General features: G+C 36.7%; 1 protein-coding gene and 1 long non-coding RNA gene across 2 annotated transcripts; both read right to left on the minus strand.

Annotated features, from left to right (window-relative positions):
* Window positions 1-293: 293 nt before the first annotated feature.
* Window positions 294-3,942, minus strand: LOC113295300 (V-type proton ATPase subunit a1-like). Its single transcript, XM_026543650.1, has 13 exons — window positions 3,898-3,942; window positions 3,403-3,555; window positions 3,107-3,214; window positions 2,840-2,947; window positions 2,602-2,750; window positions 2,213-2,366; window positions 1,940-2,100; window positions 1,633-1,839; window positions 1,328-1,511; window positions 1,165-1,247; window positions 880-1,076; window positions 730-789; window positions 294-627 (listed from the first exon to the last, which is right to left on the minus strand). Exons 1-11 carry the CDS (start codon window positions 3,940-3,942, stop codon window positions 950-952), a joined length of 1,479 nt encoding a protein of 492 aa, XP_026399435.1. The 3' UTR covers window positions 294-627; window positions 730-789; window positions 880-949.
* A 529-nt stretch (window positions 3,943-4,471) lies between these two features.
* Window positions 4,472-4,929, minus strand: LOC113298559. The gene is made up of 3 exons (XR_003334245.1): window positions 4,767-4,929; window positions 4,607-4,687; window positions 4,472-4,527 (listed from the first exon to the last, which is right to left on the minus strand). It is a non-coding gene; the product is annotated as an uncharacterized LOC113298559 (long non-coding RNA).
* Between the last annotated feature and the right edge of the window lie 7,864 nt (window positions 4,930-12,793).

Here is a 12,793-nt window from a genome sequence, read left to right on the forward strand (position 1 = left end):
GCAATCTCAAGGGATGGTCATTTTCTAAGAAGGAAATGTCAATTCAATAAAAATCGGGGTTAAAAGCGACCTTTGCTTCACACGTGAGAATTCGCATAGGTGCAAAATTGACCTCTCCTAACTACTTCTAACAGCCTAATGCGGAACTAGGCATTTCAACTTATTTCAAAGACTCCGGGCATTTTCAAAGATGACCCCCCAAATCTTCGCGATTCCTGTCTCTGACAATGGCTTGTATGCTTTAGGCCTTTTGAGCATGTGTAGTAGTATGTACTGAACAATTCCCAAATGCGTAGGAAAGGGAATACCTACTTCCTAAGCTGTGATAATATTTACATAGTTTTTAAACAAAAGATTAATCAAGCTCAAAAACACATCGACCACCATAACCTCAATCGACACTGCTAAATCTTGCAAGTAGTTCAGTCTTCGTTTTCGTCCAAGGAGGCAAAGGAAAATGGTTGGAACTTGTAACCCTCTCCGCGGTAGAATTAATTCATGAATTCAACCCAATGGAGACGCAAGGCGTGGAGAAAGGCACTTAGAGTTTCCATCACTAGCAATATGGAGACAGTGGCAAAAGGGAAAGCTACAAGTCCAGCTATGCGGATGCCAATTTTTTCAGACCTGCCAGCGGCATGATACTAACATCACTGAAATGAAGGGGAAAGAAAAATTCCAGGGAGAATCAAAGCAATGAGCATATGATAAAATTCAGTTAAAACTCACCCCCAAGCAAGAAGAAGTAATTTCTGGTAGAAGATAGTTGACAACTCTGAGTGAGCCAAACTGTTCCAGCAGCATAAGTTGTTTGTTAACATAACATGATATTTTTTCTTTTTTAAGGAGCATAAAAGCTAATGTAAGGTAAAATCATACCTCAGAGCCCAAAGCCGTAGGTATGACGCGGTATTTGAAACAGCACCTAAAGCAAACTCAATCGACTGTATCATCTGATGCACAAAGACCTCACTAAAATTAAAATCCTGATGATGTTGATCTGCTTTTGTGGAGTCAGCTTTAGCGAGATCTCTTTCAGAAGAGACAAAGATCCCATATCTATGACCTTGATACCTCTAAAAACATAACAATAACCAGAAGGATTAAGCTATTGTGTAACCAAATATCTGTAGTTATGGACTTTTAACTCTCTATCAATTGTACCTTTGAATGACGTTTTTCAAGATGAAGGGCTTTGGTAAGAGCATCCAAGGAACAGCAGCAATAGCCAAAATTAACCATATAATCTGCAAGAAGAATAATACAATGAACAAACTAAAAAGTATGGATAATCATATGAATAATTGAGATGAGTATGAGATTAAACCTGCAAGATTTTCTGGCCACGAAACAGCTGATTTTCGCCAAGATCCTCAGTTGGACTCAAAAACATGTAAATCATCACATGATAAAGGTCAGCTTGAGAACCTGTGCACCACTTGATAACAATGAGAAGTGCAAGGTACCCAAAGAGACTGTTAAGAAAGATCACCTGTGGTACAAATTGACACCTACAGTAACCAGAGATGGGAAAAAAAGGGAAAGGGTGAGAAAACACCATATGCATATTTCATTGCTGTTAGAAAGTATGGAAGACGAGAATAGATAAGTTTGAAAGGGTGTAAAACAAACCATATATCTATTGAACTGCCATAGAACTTTGCATTCAAGTAACTTAATAAGATTCCTAGATTCATTTGAGTTACACCTAAAAGAATTGACATCTTCATCTTGAGGGAGTTTAGGAAAGGTAGCTCAGTTCGACTTCCACGCCAGCTGGGGTCCACGCCAAATGGGTATGGACCACGGAATTTGAGTAGACCACTAGTATGCGAATCACTGATCACAAGAAATAAGAAGACATTTACACTTCTAAAAGAAGAACAATTCATTCTATTTACTCAGAAGTTAATGTTCATATACTAGATGAAGGTAATACCTGCATGTAGAATCTCGGCATCTGTAAGCAGTCTCACCAAAAATGTGGAAGGGAACAGAAAAGAACTCATTGTATATCAACCCACAATATATAGAAAACAAGGCCATTAGAAGAATTACGTAGCGGCCGCCAAAAGCCATCTCCATAAAACTGCCAAGTTTCTGATTACAAACACAAAACCAAGGCACATAAGCTTATACCACTGTTTTTCGGAAATCATTAACAGCTTCTTACTCTTGAACAGAAGAATGAAGACAGCATGAGATCACATACCTGCGAACCAATCTTTCTTTCGAAAGCTATTAGTATTAGTGCTCCCAATAACAAGCATATTCCATGACCCCAGTCTCCAAACATGACAGCGAACAGAAACGGAAATGTAATAACAGTATAAACTGTAGGATTTGCTTCCTGGTATCTAGCAATACTGCAAATGGCATTGTTGCATCAGTTTTCGATACTAAGAAAAACTGCAAGGAGAATGTAGTCATAAAATTAAAGTGGATTATTATGACATTTGGTAAATCCTTCTCAAAATGTAGGTTGTTGATACACATTTAATGGTCATTGACTAATTGGTAACTATCTGTTCTGATCTAGATAAAATTTTGAAGTTATGTTATCTAAGATCAAATAGTAATAGCAACTCTCCAGTTACATACCCATATGCATCGACGATTTCCTGAAATGCACCCGTGAAGCGGTTCGTTCTAAAATGTGTAGGTGGTGACTCCATAGTGTCCTTCACATGAAAAATTATCCCCATCTGTGAGTTGATGTCATTTGGTGCCCGTTCCAGTGCATTTTGAATCTGTTGCCATCAAAAGATACTTATTATGGTGCTGGTAAGCTAATCCTCAACTGAAGTGCCAGATGACAAACCAGAAAGCTGAATGTTACCTGGGGTTTTGCAAATATTGGGCACCAGCCCTCTCCAAGAAGAAATTTTTTGGTAACATCAAAATTAAGCATATTCAAAGTATCACACACCGCTTTCTCCTTTCTAACCTAGAAATTAGATGATACAGAAAAGTAAAAATAGACATTTAGTATCAAGCTACCGAAGGCTTCCATTACCATCCCGAGTATCTAATTAGCAGTTTCTAATACAAATAGCATATACCACGAAATCTATAAAATGAATTATACACAGATCTGTATACTCACCAAATACATCCACTTCTGCAAGGGTAGCTCAATTTCCATGAGAGCATTATTCTGCTGCCTTTTCCCAGCATCCAGGGTGGCTTCTAGGTCAGAAAGACGTGATAAAACCTACATACAAATTTGGTTCATGTTAACCAAGACAAAAATTCAAAAAATAAAACAAACTGTAAACATTCCACGACATATAATACTTGATGCGCAAATTACTTCCCCGAGCAGATAAACTAATAAACAACTTAATGCGAGAAACAAGCAGATGAACCAATATGACAAATAGAAAACAGTTGAGGGCTTACTTCTAGAGTTAGTTGCCTCTGTTTGGTAATGTCCTCAGGAACAGGGTAGCGATTTGCACCAAATGCTTCACAAATGATCACGATACTAGTTTTTATCTTCTCCCCAGAGAAGAAAACCACAAACACAGCTTTCTCAACCTGCAGACAAGAAACCTGAAGAGTTGGTACATTTTAAGGCGATTGGAGTTTTAACTTTGATGTTTGGTCCTAAGCCCACAAAGTTAGTTATAGTAGGGTCCAACCGGATTTTTTTTTGTTTATTTAGAGGTCAAAAATTAATTAAAACATGGAAATGACCATAATACCCATTGTTACCAAACGTGTGTGTTTACACATTCATTATATTGAGTACATATCTGTTACACTGATTATAAATTCGAGTACATATCTGCTACACTGCTTATAAATTCGAGTACATATCTGCTACACTACTTACAAATCTGAGTACATATCTGTCGCGCTGCTTACAAATTCGAGTATATATCTGCTGCTTACGAATTCGAGTATGTATCTGTTGAACTGCTTACAGGAAAAGTACATGTTTGTTAAAATCAATGATAAATAAATTAGAAAACGTTTTACATCACATATATTGTAGGATCATACCAATAATCTCTAGTATTTCTTTAATACAAAAGAGGTACAGTTTTGCATGATTGAACAGGGTGACATAACCACTAAAAAACTAACCAACAAAATTAATGTCCATAAGAAGCTACTGAATATCTACAGCAAACCCTGAAAGTGATTATCAAGGATCGAGTGATACATAGCAAACTAGAGTAACATATTAGGATGCTTTGCACAAATGAAAATGTAACAGACAACATTTCAATTTTCTTACCACACAAAGAAGCTGCCGCTTTCCAGGAGTATCGGCTCCGTGGTTGCTAAATTTTGCTTCCAGAACCGCTATTAGCGCTACATTATCCTATATAAAATTGAATGGACAAATAGAATAATACAGGGAGTAAGATTCTGGGAAAGAATCTAAGCACCAACTAACTGCATAAGAGACTCCCAAAGAAGAAAAATCACCTTAAGAAGTCGAGACAAAGAAGCTTTCTTCTGAGTGATTGGGACCACAACATCTGTCAGTGACTGAGCAGCCTTGTTGAATTCGACCTACATACAAAAATAAACTGTTTAACATGTGAACCAACAGAGTAACAATAATTCAAAAGAAAGTCTGTCATCTCCAAACCTCGTATTTCTTCACATGGGAAAATCTGTCCCTTCGGGAAAATGTTGCACAACCATCGATAGCATAAGTCCCGGTGTAAACCTACAGTGAACAGATTCATTATCACAAACTGAATATTTGGAGTTTATGACCATTAAATCAAAAATGTCCGCAAGCAAACCTCTGTTGTCTTCTTCTTGTAGAGAGCTTGATAACCATGTTTGTCCAACTCAGGGGCGAAAAACTCATCAAAATGATCACTTTGAACCTGAAATAAGAAATGATTAGCTTTGTTGCAACTAAATCCTTAACTTAAGGATTGGCTATGTGGACATAATCTTGAATCCAAGCTAATACATCAATTTCATATCTAAATAACTAATATGAGACAAGAATAATCTTTTTCTTATTTAGTATTCCAGTTCATTATACATGCACTGGAATACCATGAAAAGGAAAAACCAGAATGGCTTCTGTCAAAATTATTTGATGTAAGAGAGAAGTTTGTAACAGTACGTCATATATGTACTGCATATTCATGAACTAAAAAATCAATTGCATGTCAAGAAAAAGTGATGAATCCATGCATATAACTGAATCAAAGCACATACTTCAGTATTACACATACGAACTCATGGATCAAACCCAAAAACAATAGCAAAACTCAGAAATATAAACGAATCAAAGCACATATTTCAGTATTACACATACTTACTCATGGATCGAACCCAAAAACAGTGGAAAACTTTTGAATATAACCGAATCAAAGCACATACTTCAGTATTACACATACGTACTCATGGATCGAACCCAAAAACAATGGAAAAACTCTGAATATAACCGAATCAAAGCACATATTTCAGTACTACACATACGTACTCATAGATCGAACCAAAAAAAATGGCAAAAATTTGAATATAACCGAATCATAAGAATTTTGTATCAGTACGTCGTATACGTACTGTCAATTCATACACAAAAGCAAACTGTATCAAACCTAAAAACATAATAGCATCATGAAAATCGATTTGATCTTCATAATACAATCGGAAAAAAAATCAAATGAAGAAAAACGAACAAAATAATCAAAAAAGATGATTACAAAACATACCCAGAAACACAAACAAATCTTCTCGTCGTAAATCATAACGATGCATCATCATCATCTTCTTCTTCTTCTTAATAAATTGAGTTTCTGTCAGTACGGGATATACGTACTGTTGCTTCATATACAAAAACAAACTGAAACACATCTAAAACCAACAAAATGGAAGTGGTATAAGTAAATCTAACAATGAAATGAACAAAAAATATGATTATTCATCTAGATCTGGTAAATAATCAACAAATCAAACATGGAGATAGAAAAGCGTAATCAAACACAACAACGATTCGATCGTGAAACCCTAAAATAAACATTGATTTGATAGAAACGAGAAAGATTGAAGAATTTTTTTTGGATCTGTACAGAATCCATTTGCAGCAGCAGTGAGAAGAAAGAGAAGAAGAAAACGAATATGAAAGGTTAATGTTACAAACTGAAACACATCTAAAACCAACAAAATGGAAGTGGTATAAGTAAATCTAACAATGAAATGAACAAAAAATATGATTATTCATCTAGATCTGGTAAATAATCAACAAATCAAACATGGAGATAGAAAAGCGTAATCAAACACAACAACGATTCGATCGTGAAACCCTAAAATAAACATTGATTTGATAGAAACGAGAAAGATTGAAGAAATTTTTTTGGATCTGTACAGAATCCATTTGCAGCAACAGTGAGAAGAAAGAGAAGAAGAAAACGAATATGAAAGGTTAATGTTCTTCTCGTGCTTATAATCCCTGTTAAATAGGGAGGGTTATTTGTGGTATTTTTAAATTTCGCATTAGTTATCCCGCACGTGTAAGGACCTGGGCTTAAAAAATTAGGTCCATTTTTATGTTTTCTCTTAATTATGGACCTCTGTATACTGGGCTTTAGTGGGTGGACCTACCACTAACTAAGAACACTATAATAGGATCTATAGGTAATTCCTACAAAAAAAAAAAAAAAAAAAAAAATTGATAGGTTTGCTCCATCCACAGTGTTTGTAACTTCAACACACGACCTCCATATAAAACAAGATATACAGGGAAAAAGACAAATACACAGATGCAGACCATTTCAGTTGATACAGGATCCATGAGACGTTCCTCCACTGGTGCCTGTTTAAAAAGCATATTTCCCCTTGTTGCACGAAAAAGCATCTTCTCGAAACTTAAAGCCTTGGATTTGCAAACGATCCCGCTGATATATCTCAAGCCAAACTGGCTTGATTGTTCATGCCACAATTCCTATTATTTGAAAATATTTAGTGATGAAAAGCAGATAGTTATTATAAGAATTGTTATTCAAGCGTAAGCATACCTGTTCTAGCAAGGATACTGTATCTAAGTAGTCATCCTTTAGTATTACATTGACGTCCAACTCTCTCTCTTGAGAGGTAGCGCATGTTTGAGCTGAAACAAGGAAACCACCTGCCTGGATAAAAATATTAGAAGGCACAGAAAGGTCAGCTTGATCGTAACTACTCAAAATGTAAAATTAGATGTTTCGAGTGATAAATGTGCTAAAAGTAGCTACTATAACCTACCGAAGAAATTTAAGCAATCAACACCTGCTAAGATTTATATATAGGGAGATAGGCGTAGTATCCTTGCTTGAAAGTAAAATATCGTCGGTAATCTCAAGCGGAACAAATAGTAGAAAGATAGATACCTTCTGCAATACAATTTTGAATTCCAGGAGCTCACTGTAAGATCGACGCAGTTGTTCACTATTTGCATTCATTTCAATAAGTTCTCTTTCACGCTCAGTAAGTAGAATCTGATAAAGATACTTAATCAGTTAAACCCTAAGAAAGGTTTTCAACTGTTGCTAAGAGAACAGTTCATTGCTCTTTCTCTTCCCTGAGTGCAACAGCTGTTTGTTCTTCTTCATCCGAAAAGAAAGTAAACCAACCAAACCAAAGAAGAAGAGGAGGAAGTCAAAATCATCAGAAGTCACCTCCAATTCCTTCAGTTCAATATCTGGTTGCATGACAGGGCCATCAGAAGATAGTAAGCCGGCTTTGTTCATTTGATCTTTGAAAAAACGAAGCTTCCGCGATAGCTCCCCGCATAGCTTTACCTACCAATCATACATGATTCCGAAATCATTAAAGGTAACATTCGACCTTCGGAGAAGATTGAATGTGTGTAACTCTTATGAATGTTCACTACCGCAGCAGTGATATAGCAATAGTGCATCAAAGAAGTTTTACAACTTGTTAGTTGTTATTACGTTCATATATATTTTGAATGTGTGCAACTCTTATCAATGTTCACTACCGCAGCAGTGATATAGCAATAGTGCATCAAAGAAGTTTTACAACTTGTTAGTTGTTATTACGTTCATATATATTAATCAACTTAATTGAACATTTTTCCAAGCTTTATCAGAACATATGAAAAATTGACGGCTAATTGCCATGATATATAAAAACATAAAACATGTGGCTAATGCTACAAGTGGAATTTCATTATTACCTGATTAACGAATGTTCTTTTGAAAGGGCTTTTATCGTCATTTAACTGTCCAAATAAAACACCACCACCACCAACAAATAAAGCGAATTAAAACTGGAGAATATGTAAATCGCTAAAATCAAGTGCTAAAGTACGCAAAAATCTAAGTTATAAACACATGTTATGAATTTAACGTTGCCTACTAATTCTTACCACATTAGGAAGAATAACCCTAACTACTCATACATCACTACGAAACGAACATCAAAATTAGGAGAAAAACAATTTAAGTTCATGAATGCCGCTGATACAATCCATCCACGAATCAATATAGTCAGGGTTTAGCGGACAAAAAAAAAATCAAGTAATTAATCTTGGAATTTCGAGGAAGAATCTGGCAACTTACGTCTTTAAATTGAACAAGACCAAGTTCACCAAGGTAAGAAACAGCTCTATGAGCTGATTCAACGGGGATTATGAGCTTAAAGAATATCATTTCCTCTGAACGCATTAGATCCATGGATGGTAATTTCTTCAACAGCTTCATTTAATTTGCAGAGAAACGGCGGTTTCGGTAGCAGGGGATGGATATTTATGGACAGAGTGTGTGAGAAAGAGAAAAGAAACCTCTCCGAAAACTTCTTTCTCAAGTCTCTGCTATGTCAAGCGTGACTATGGAACAAAACTGTTTTAGTGGGTTTAAGTGGATACCTGCGGCTAAAACGTGTGCTAAGACAAACCGTGATGAGGAATCAAAGCCGAGTGCGCCTCTTATTAAACGTACAGTCACTTATGCCGAGCTCATGAAGAGAAAAGCTGAGGATGATAAGGCAGAGATCGTCAGTGTATAAAGGATCGAATCCGGCGCAAAATACTAGCAGCTGAGGAGAAATGCTGATTTTTCGACGGTGTGCCCTCTGACTGTGACGCTGACGCTTCTGAAAAGGAAACCGTGTGGGTGTTGCGCAAGATTAAGCCAAATCGGCGTACCAGAGAGCTCCAAAAGATCGCAAAACAAGTTGAAGATGAACTCTAAGCTGAGTATAAAGCCGAAGATGACTCAGATTCGGACGATCTTCATATCCACCCAGACTTCATCAATGGCTCTGACAGTGATTCCGACGAAGAAGAGGATTCTGAGAAAGATGATGATGAGTCTGACAAATCTGATGACTCCGACGAATCTGACGAGTAGCTTTACTCCTGATCTTATTTAAACATTTAAATGTTTTCTTAGTCCTCATAATAGACATCTTCTTTGATTATTTTGAACCGCTTCACTTCAGTATTAAGATTTTCTTTTTGAAAGAGAAATCCTTTTATTAATGTCGATTCTTCTTGATTGAACCAAATAGAATGAGTCAATGCTCTTGCGCCAAACCCATTGTGATTTCCCTTTACTTGCTTTAACGGCTTCTATCTGTGAAAATATCCAGACGCGCCACATGTGCCGAGAAGACACATAACACACACAAGGTCGTGTGGCTTTCTGACCACGTCCATCTTTGGTCAGTCCCCAGTGTATTATTTTCCTCCGCGTCTCCAGTATTGATCTTGTTTGGAACTTAGTGTTTCAGTAAAACTCGCAACTGAATTGACTATTCGCAGAAGATAAGCACCCACCATATCTCATATATATCTCCAAGACTTAGGGTTTAGCATTTACGCAAATACTTCTTCTGCTCCTGAGTTAGTTTCATCACGCAGAGAAAATTTTGATTATCATACCTTTCATTACTATGTCCAGCAGTAACATGTCTTCTCGAAACGAATCTCAATCGAAGCATGAAGTGGAAATCCATCTCAGTAAGTTGTATATTTTCTTCATCTCCATTTGATCAGAGTTATTCATCATAGGAAAATAATTTGTTGCAGGATAATCAGGAGAATCCGTCTCCTTCTCATAATTCGAGACCTAAGCAGACTGTTAGAGCCCCTGCTCGATATAGATCAGCTCATACTGAAGCCGACACATCTGTGAGTCATTCTATGACTTCTTGATTGAAGTTTTACTCAATGGTTTATCAAATCTTCATCTAAAATTGCAAGCCTCTTTACCTCATGTGCGCGTTGTTGTTGATGCTGGAAAGAGAAGGAATGGGGAGTCTGTGGTCGTGGTTGACGATAGAAATAACCGTGTTGACGAAGACTCAACTGATTCCGCGGAGGCTGTGATTAGAGCTCATGTTCATGAATATCCAACAGCTGGACTCCCCTCTGAAGCTCCCATGATCAATACTAGACGAAATAATGAGGTTATCGGTGGATTCGTCATTCCCAAATGTCACGCACCTCTGTACACTAAAATTTGGAGACGGTACGGGCATATTGCTATGACAGAAATATGGAGAGGATTTCTCCCAACCCTTTTGACTACGGTGGCCGGACTATTGATGTGATTTGTAGATAGTGGTAAAGGTGGTTCGATTCTCAGACTTGTGAAGGATATTAATTAGACTTAAATTCTAATATTAAAATAGAAAACTCACTAAAAATTATAGCAAACTCAATCAAATATGATATCAATACTAAAAGAAACACTGAGGCTAAGATTCCACTATTTTCCAAGTTCAAAGTGATTAAACCAATACTTATATTTATGCAATTTTCTTGTTTAATTTGATTCTAAAATATTGCAACAAGTAGATTTTCAAAAGTAGCAATTTTAATACCAAGTATGAAGCATCAAAAGTCTTAAAACTAAGCATACTCCATCAAAATAGATCACAATCACTCAAATAAAAATCATATTCAATAATAGTTCAAGGCAAATAATCATATAATTATTGCAAATAAAAAGATAAAATAGAATATACCACTTTTTGTTGGAAAAATAGCTTCCTCTATCGCCTCAGCAATGGGGTTTAGCTCCTCATATTAATCATGATCTCAAAATATGTGTTTTTTGCTCAAAAGATGATTAAAAGAGTGAAAAGTAATAACACAGACTGTTTGCAACAGTGTATTGGTGTTGCAAAACAGTTGTTACAATGGAACCGTTACAGAAAAACTGTTGTTTTGTCGTTGATTTTAAGACCCTAGAATACGACTGCCCTGCACAGCTTAATGTTCTTCAGCTGTTAAACAACGACACTGTTGTGCGACTGTTTCCCGTGCGTCAATGTTCTTCGCGTTCTTCTTCTTCAGCGGCAGAAACAGAGTTTGGTAAAGCTCTGATTTCTTCTTCTCTGGCTCTCCTTAGGTTCCCAAACTCTCGACACCTCTTCTATATGACCCAAGACATCTATTTATATCAAAAATACCGATTAAATCTCTCCCAAATCTTCCAAAATCTCTTTCCTTCTCTTCACGGCCAAGTTGCGGCAATTTCTTGTTTTAGAATTTCTACGTGTTTCTGATCTTTTCTTTTTATTCTAAACTCTTCCTTAGATAGATACAAATCTTTGGGAAGGTTTACAGCGCTTTAATCTCTCTAAAATTCCCTAAAACAGGTCACACACGTGACTTTCCATATTTTCTGTTGTGAGAAAAATCCGTTGATTGAGCCCAGTCTAATCGATTTAAACACCCATATCAGATTCCTAGACCCATAAGGAGTCTATCCTATGAAAATCAAAGGTTTAATCGACCTCAAACTCCTCCAAATCACGATTGCCAAAACTGTTCTTCATTGCACCTATTTTCCCGCCAAAAACCTTGTTTTTGAAATGTTGAAGATGGTTGCCCCTTATCCAGAGTAGGGGTGCGATTAGCAACTGCCTGGAAATGGGATGCCCCTTAGTAATTAGGTTACCCCTTATCCAAAGTGAGAGTCTGAATAGCAAATGTCCTCCGGGTGCTTTCCTACAGCTTTTCGAGCCAATTTTTTCCAAAAATGTTTATTAACCAAAAACCACCTACAAATAAATAAAACACCATAATAAGTACAAAAATGAGCCCTAACAATATATAGAATCGAGACAAATCGGACACAAAAATGTGTCTATCAAATACCCCCAAACCTATTATTTGCTAGTCCTCGAGCAAAAATAAAATAGAAATAAAATCCTAACTCACTGTCGCAGGCATCGTCGATTGCATTTAGCGTATGCAATAAGCCTTTAAACCCCTAGGTGTCCCTAATGGCGGAGTGTTGTCTCCGGAGGGCTTACCAGAGGTATACCCACAAAACCTTTATACTCCAGACCCTAGCTATCTACACAGAACCTTGGAAGGCACTAAAGAATCTCTTTGGTTGGCATACTTATTGACTACAGGAGGAAGTACCCTGATGCGAAATTCTAATTGTTGTACACGAGTTTGCACTCAAGCATACTAAAATTCATATGAAGTGACAGAGCTCTACTAAGATAGTCGCACTATGGACATCAATATCCGGAGTCAAAACTAATCACATGGATAGATCAAGAAGATGGATATAGAAAAACATAGATGGTTTTGATGTTTACTAGGTGAACGGTGTTTCTCATATCTGTCTGAAGGCCTCCGCCAAAATGAACCCATCCTAATGGACTGAGATACCGGTCTGACTAATATCAGCATACTGGCATATACAAGGGTACCAGTGGTCGATAATCCTAACTCTAGGTCAACACAACTGGCATATACAAGGGTTCCAGTGGTCGACTTTATTGAATTTATTCCAGTTGGTCTGATGCTCTGGTCTCTTTTTTCTTCTTTTTTTTTTTTTTTTTT

This window comes from Papaver somniferum, chromosome 7 (assembly GCF_003573695.1).
Source record: "Papaver somniferum cultivar HN1 chromosome 7, ASM357369v1, whole genome shotgun sequence".
NCBI lineage: Eukaryota > Viridiplantae > Streptophyta > Magnoliopsida > Ranunculales > Papaveraceae > Papaver > Papaver somniferum.

Excerpts from the sequence above, each read along its gene's own strand:
- LOC113295300 (XM_026543650.1), bottom strand. The coding sequence starts at position 3,942 with ATGTACTTTTCCTGTAAGCAGTTCAACAGATACATACTCGAATTC. Across the intron at positions 1,840-1,939 it reads TGCCGAGATTCTACATGCAG|TGATTCGCATACTAGTGGTC; the intron begins GTATTACCTTCA and ends TCTTGTGATCAG. Across the intron at positions 1,248-1,327 it reads GTGGCCAGAAAATCTTGCAG|ATTATATGGTTAATTTTGGC; the intron begins GTTTAATCTCAT and ends TTCTTCTTGCAG.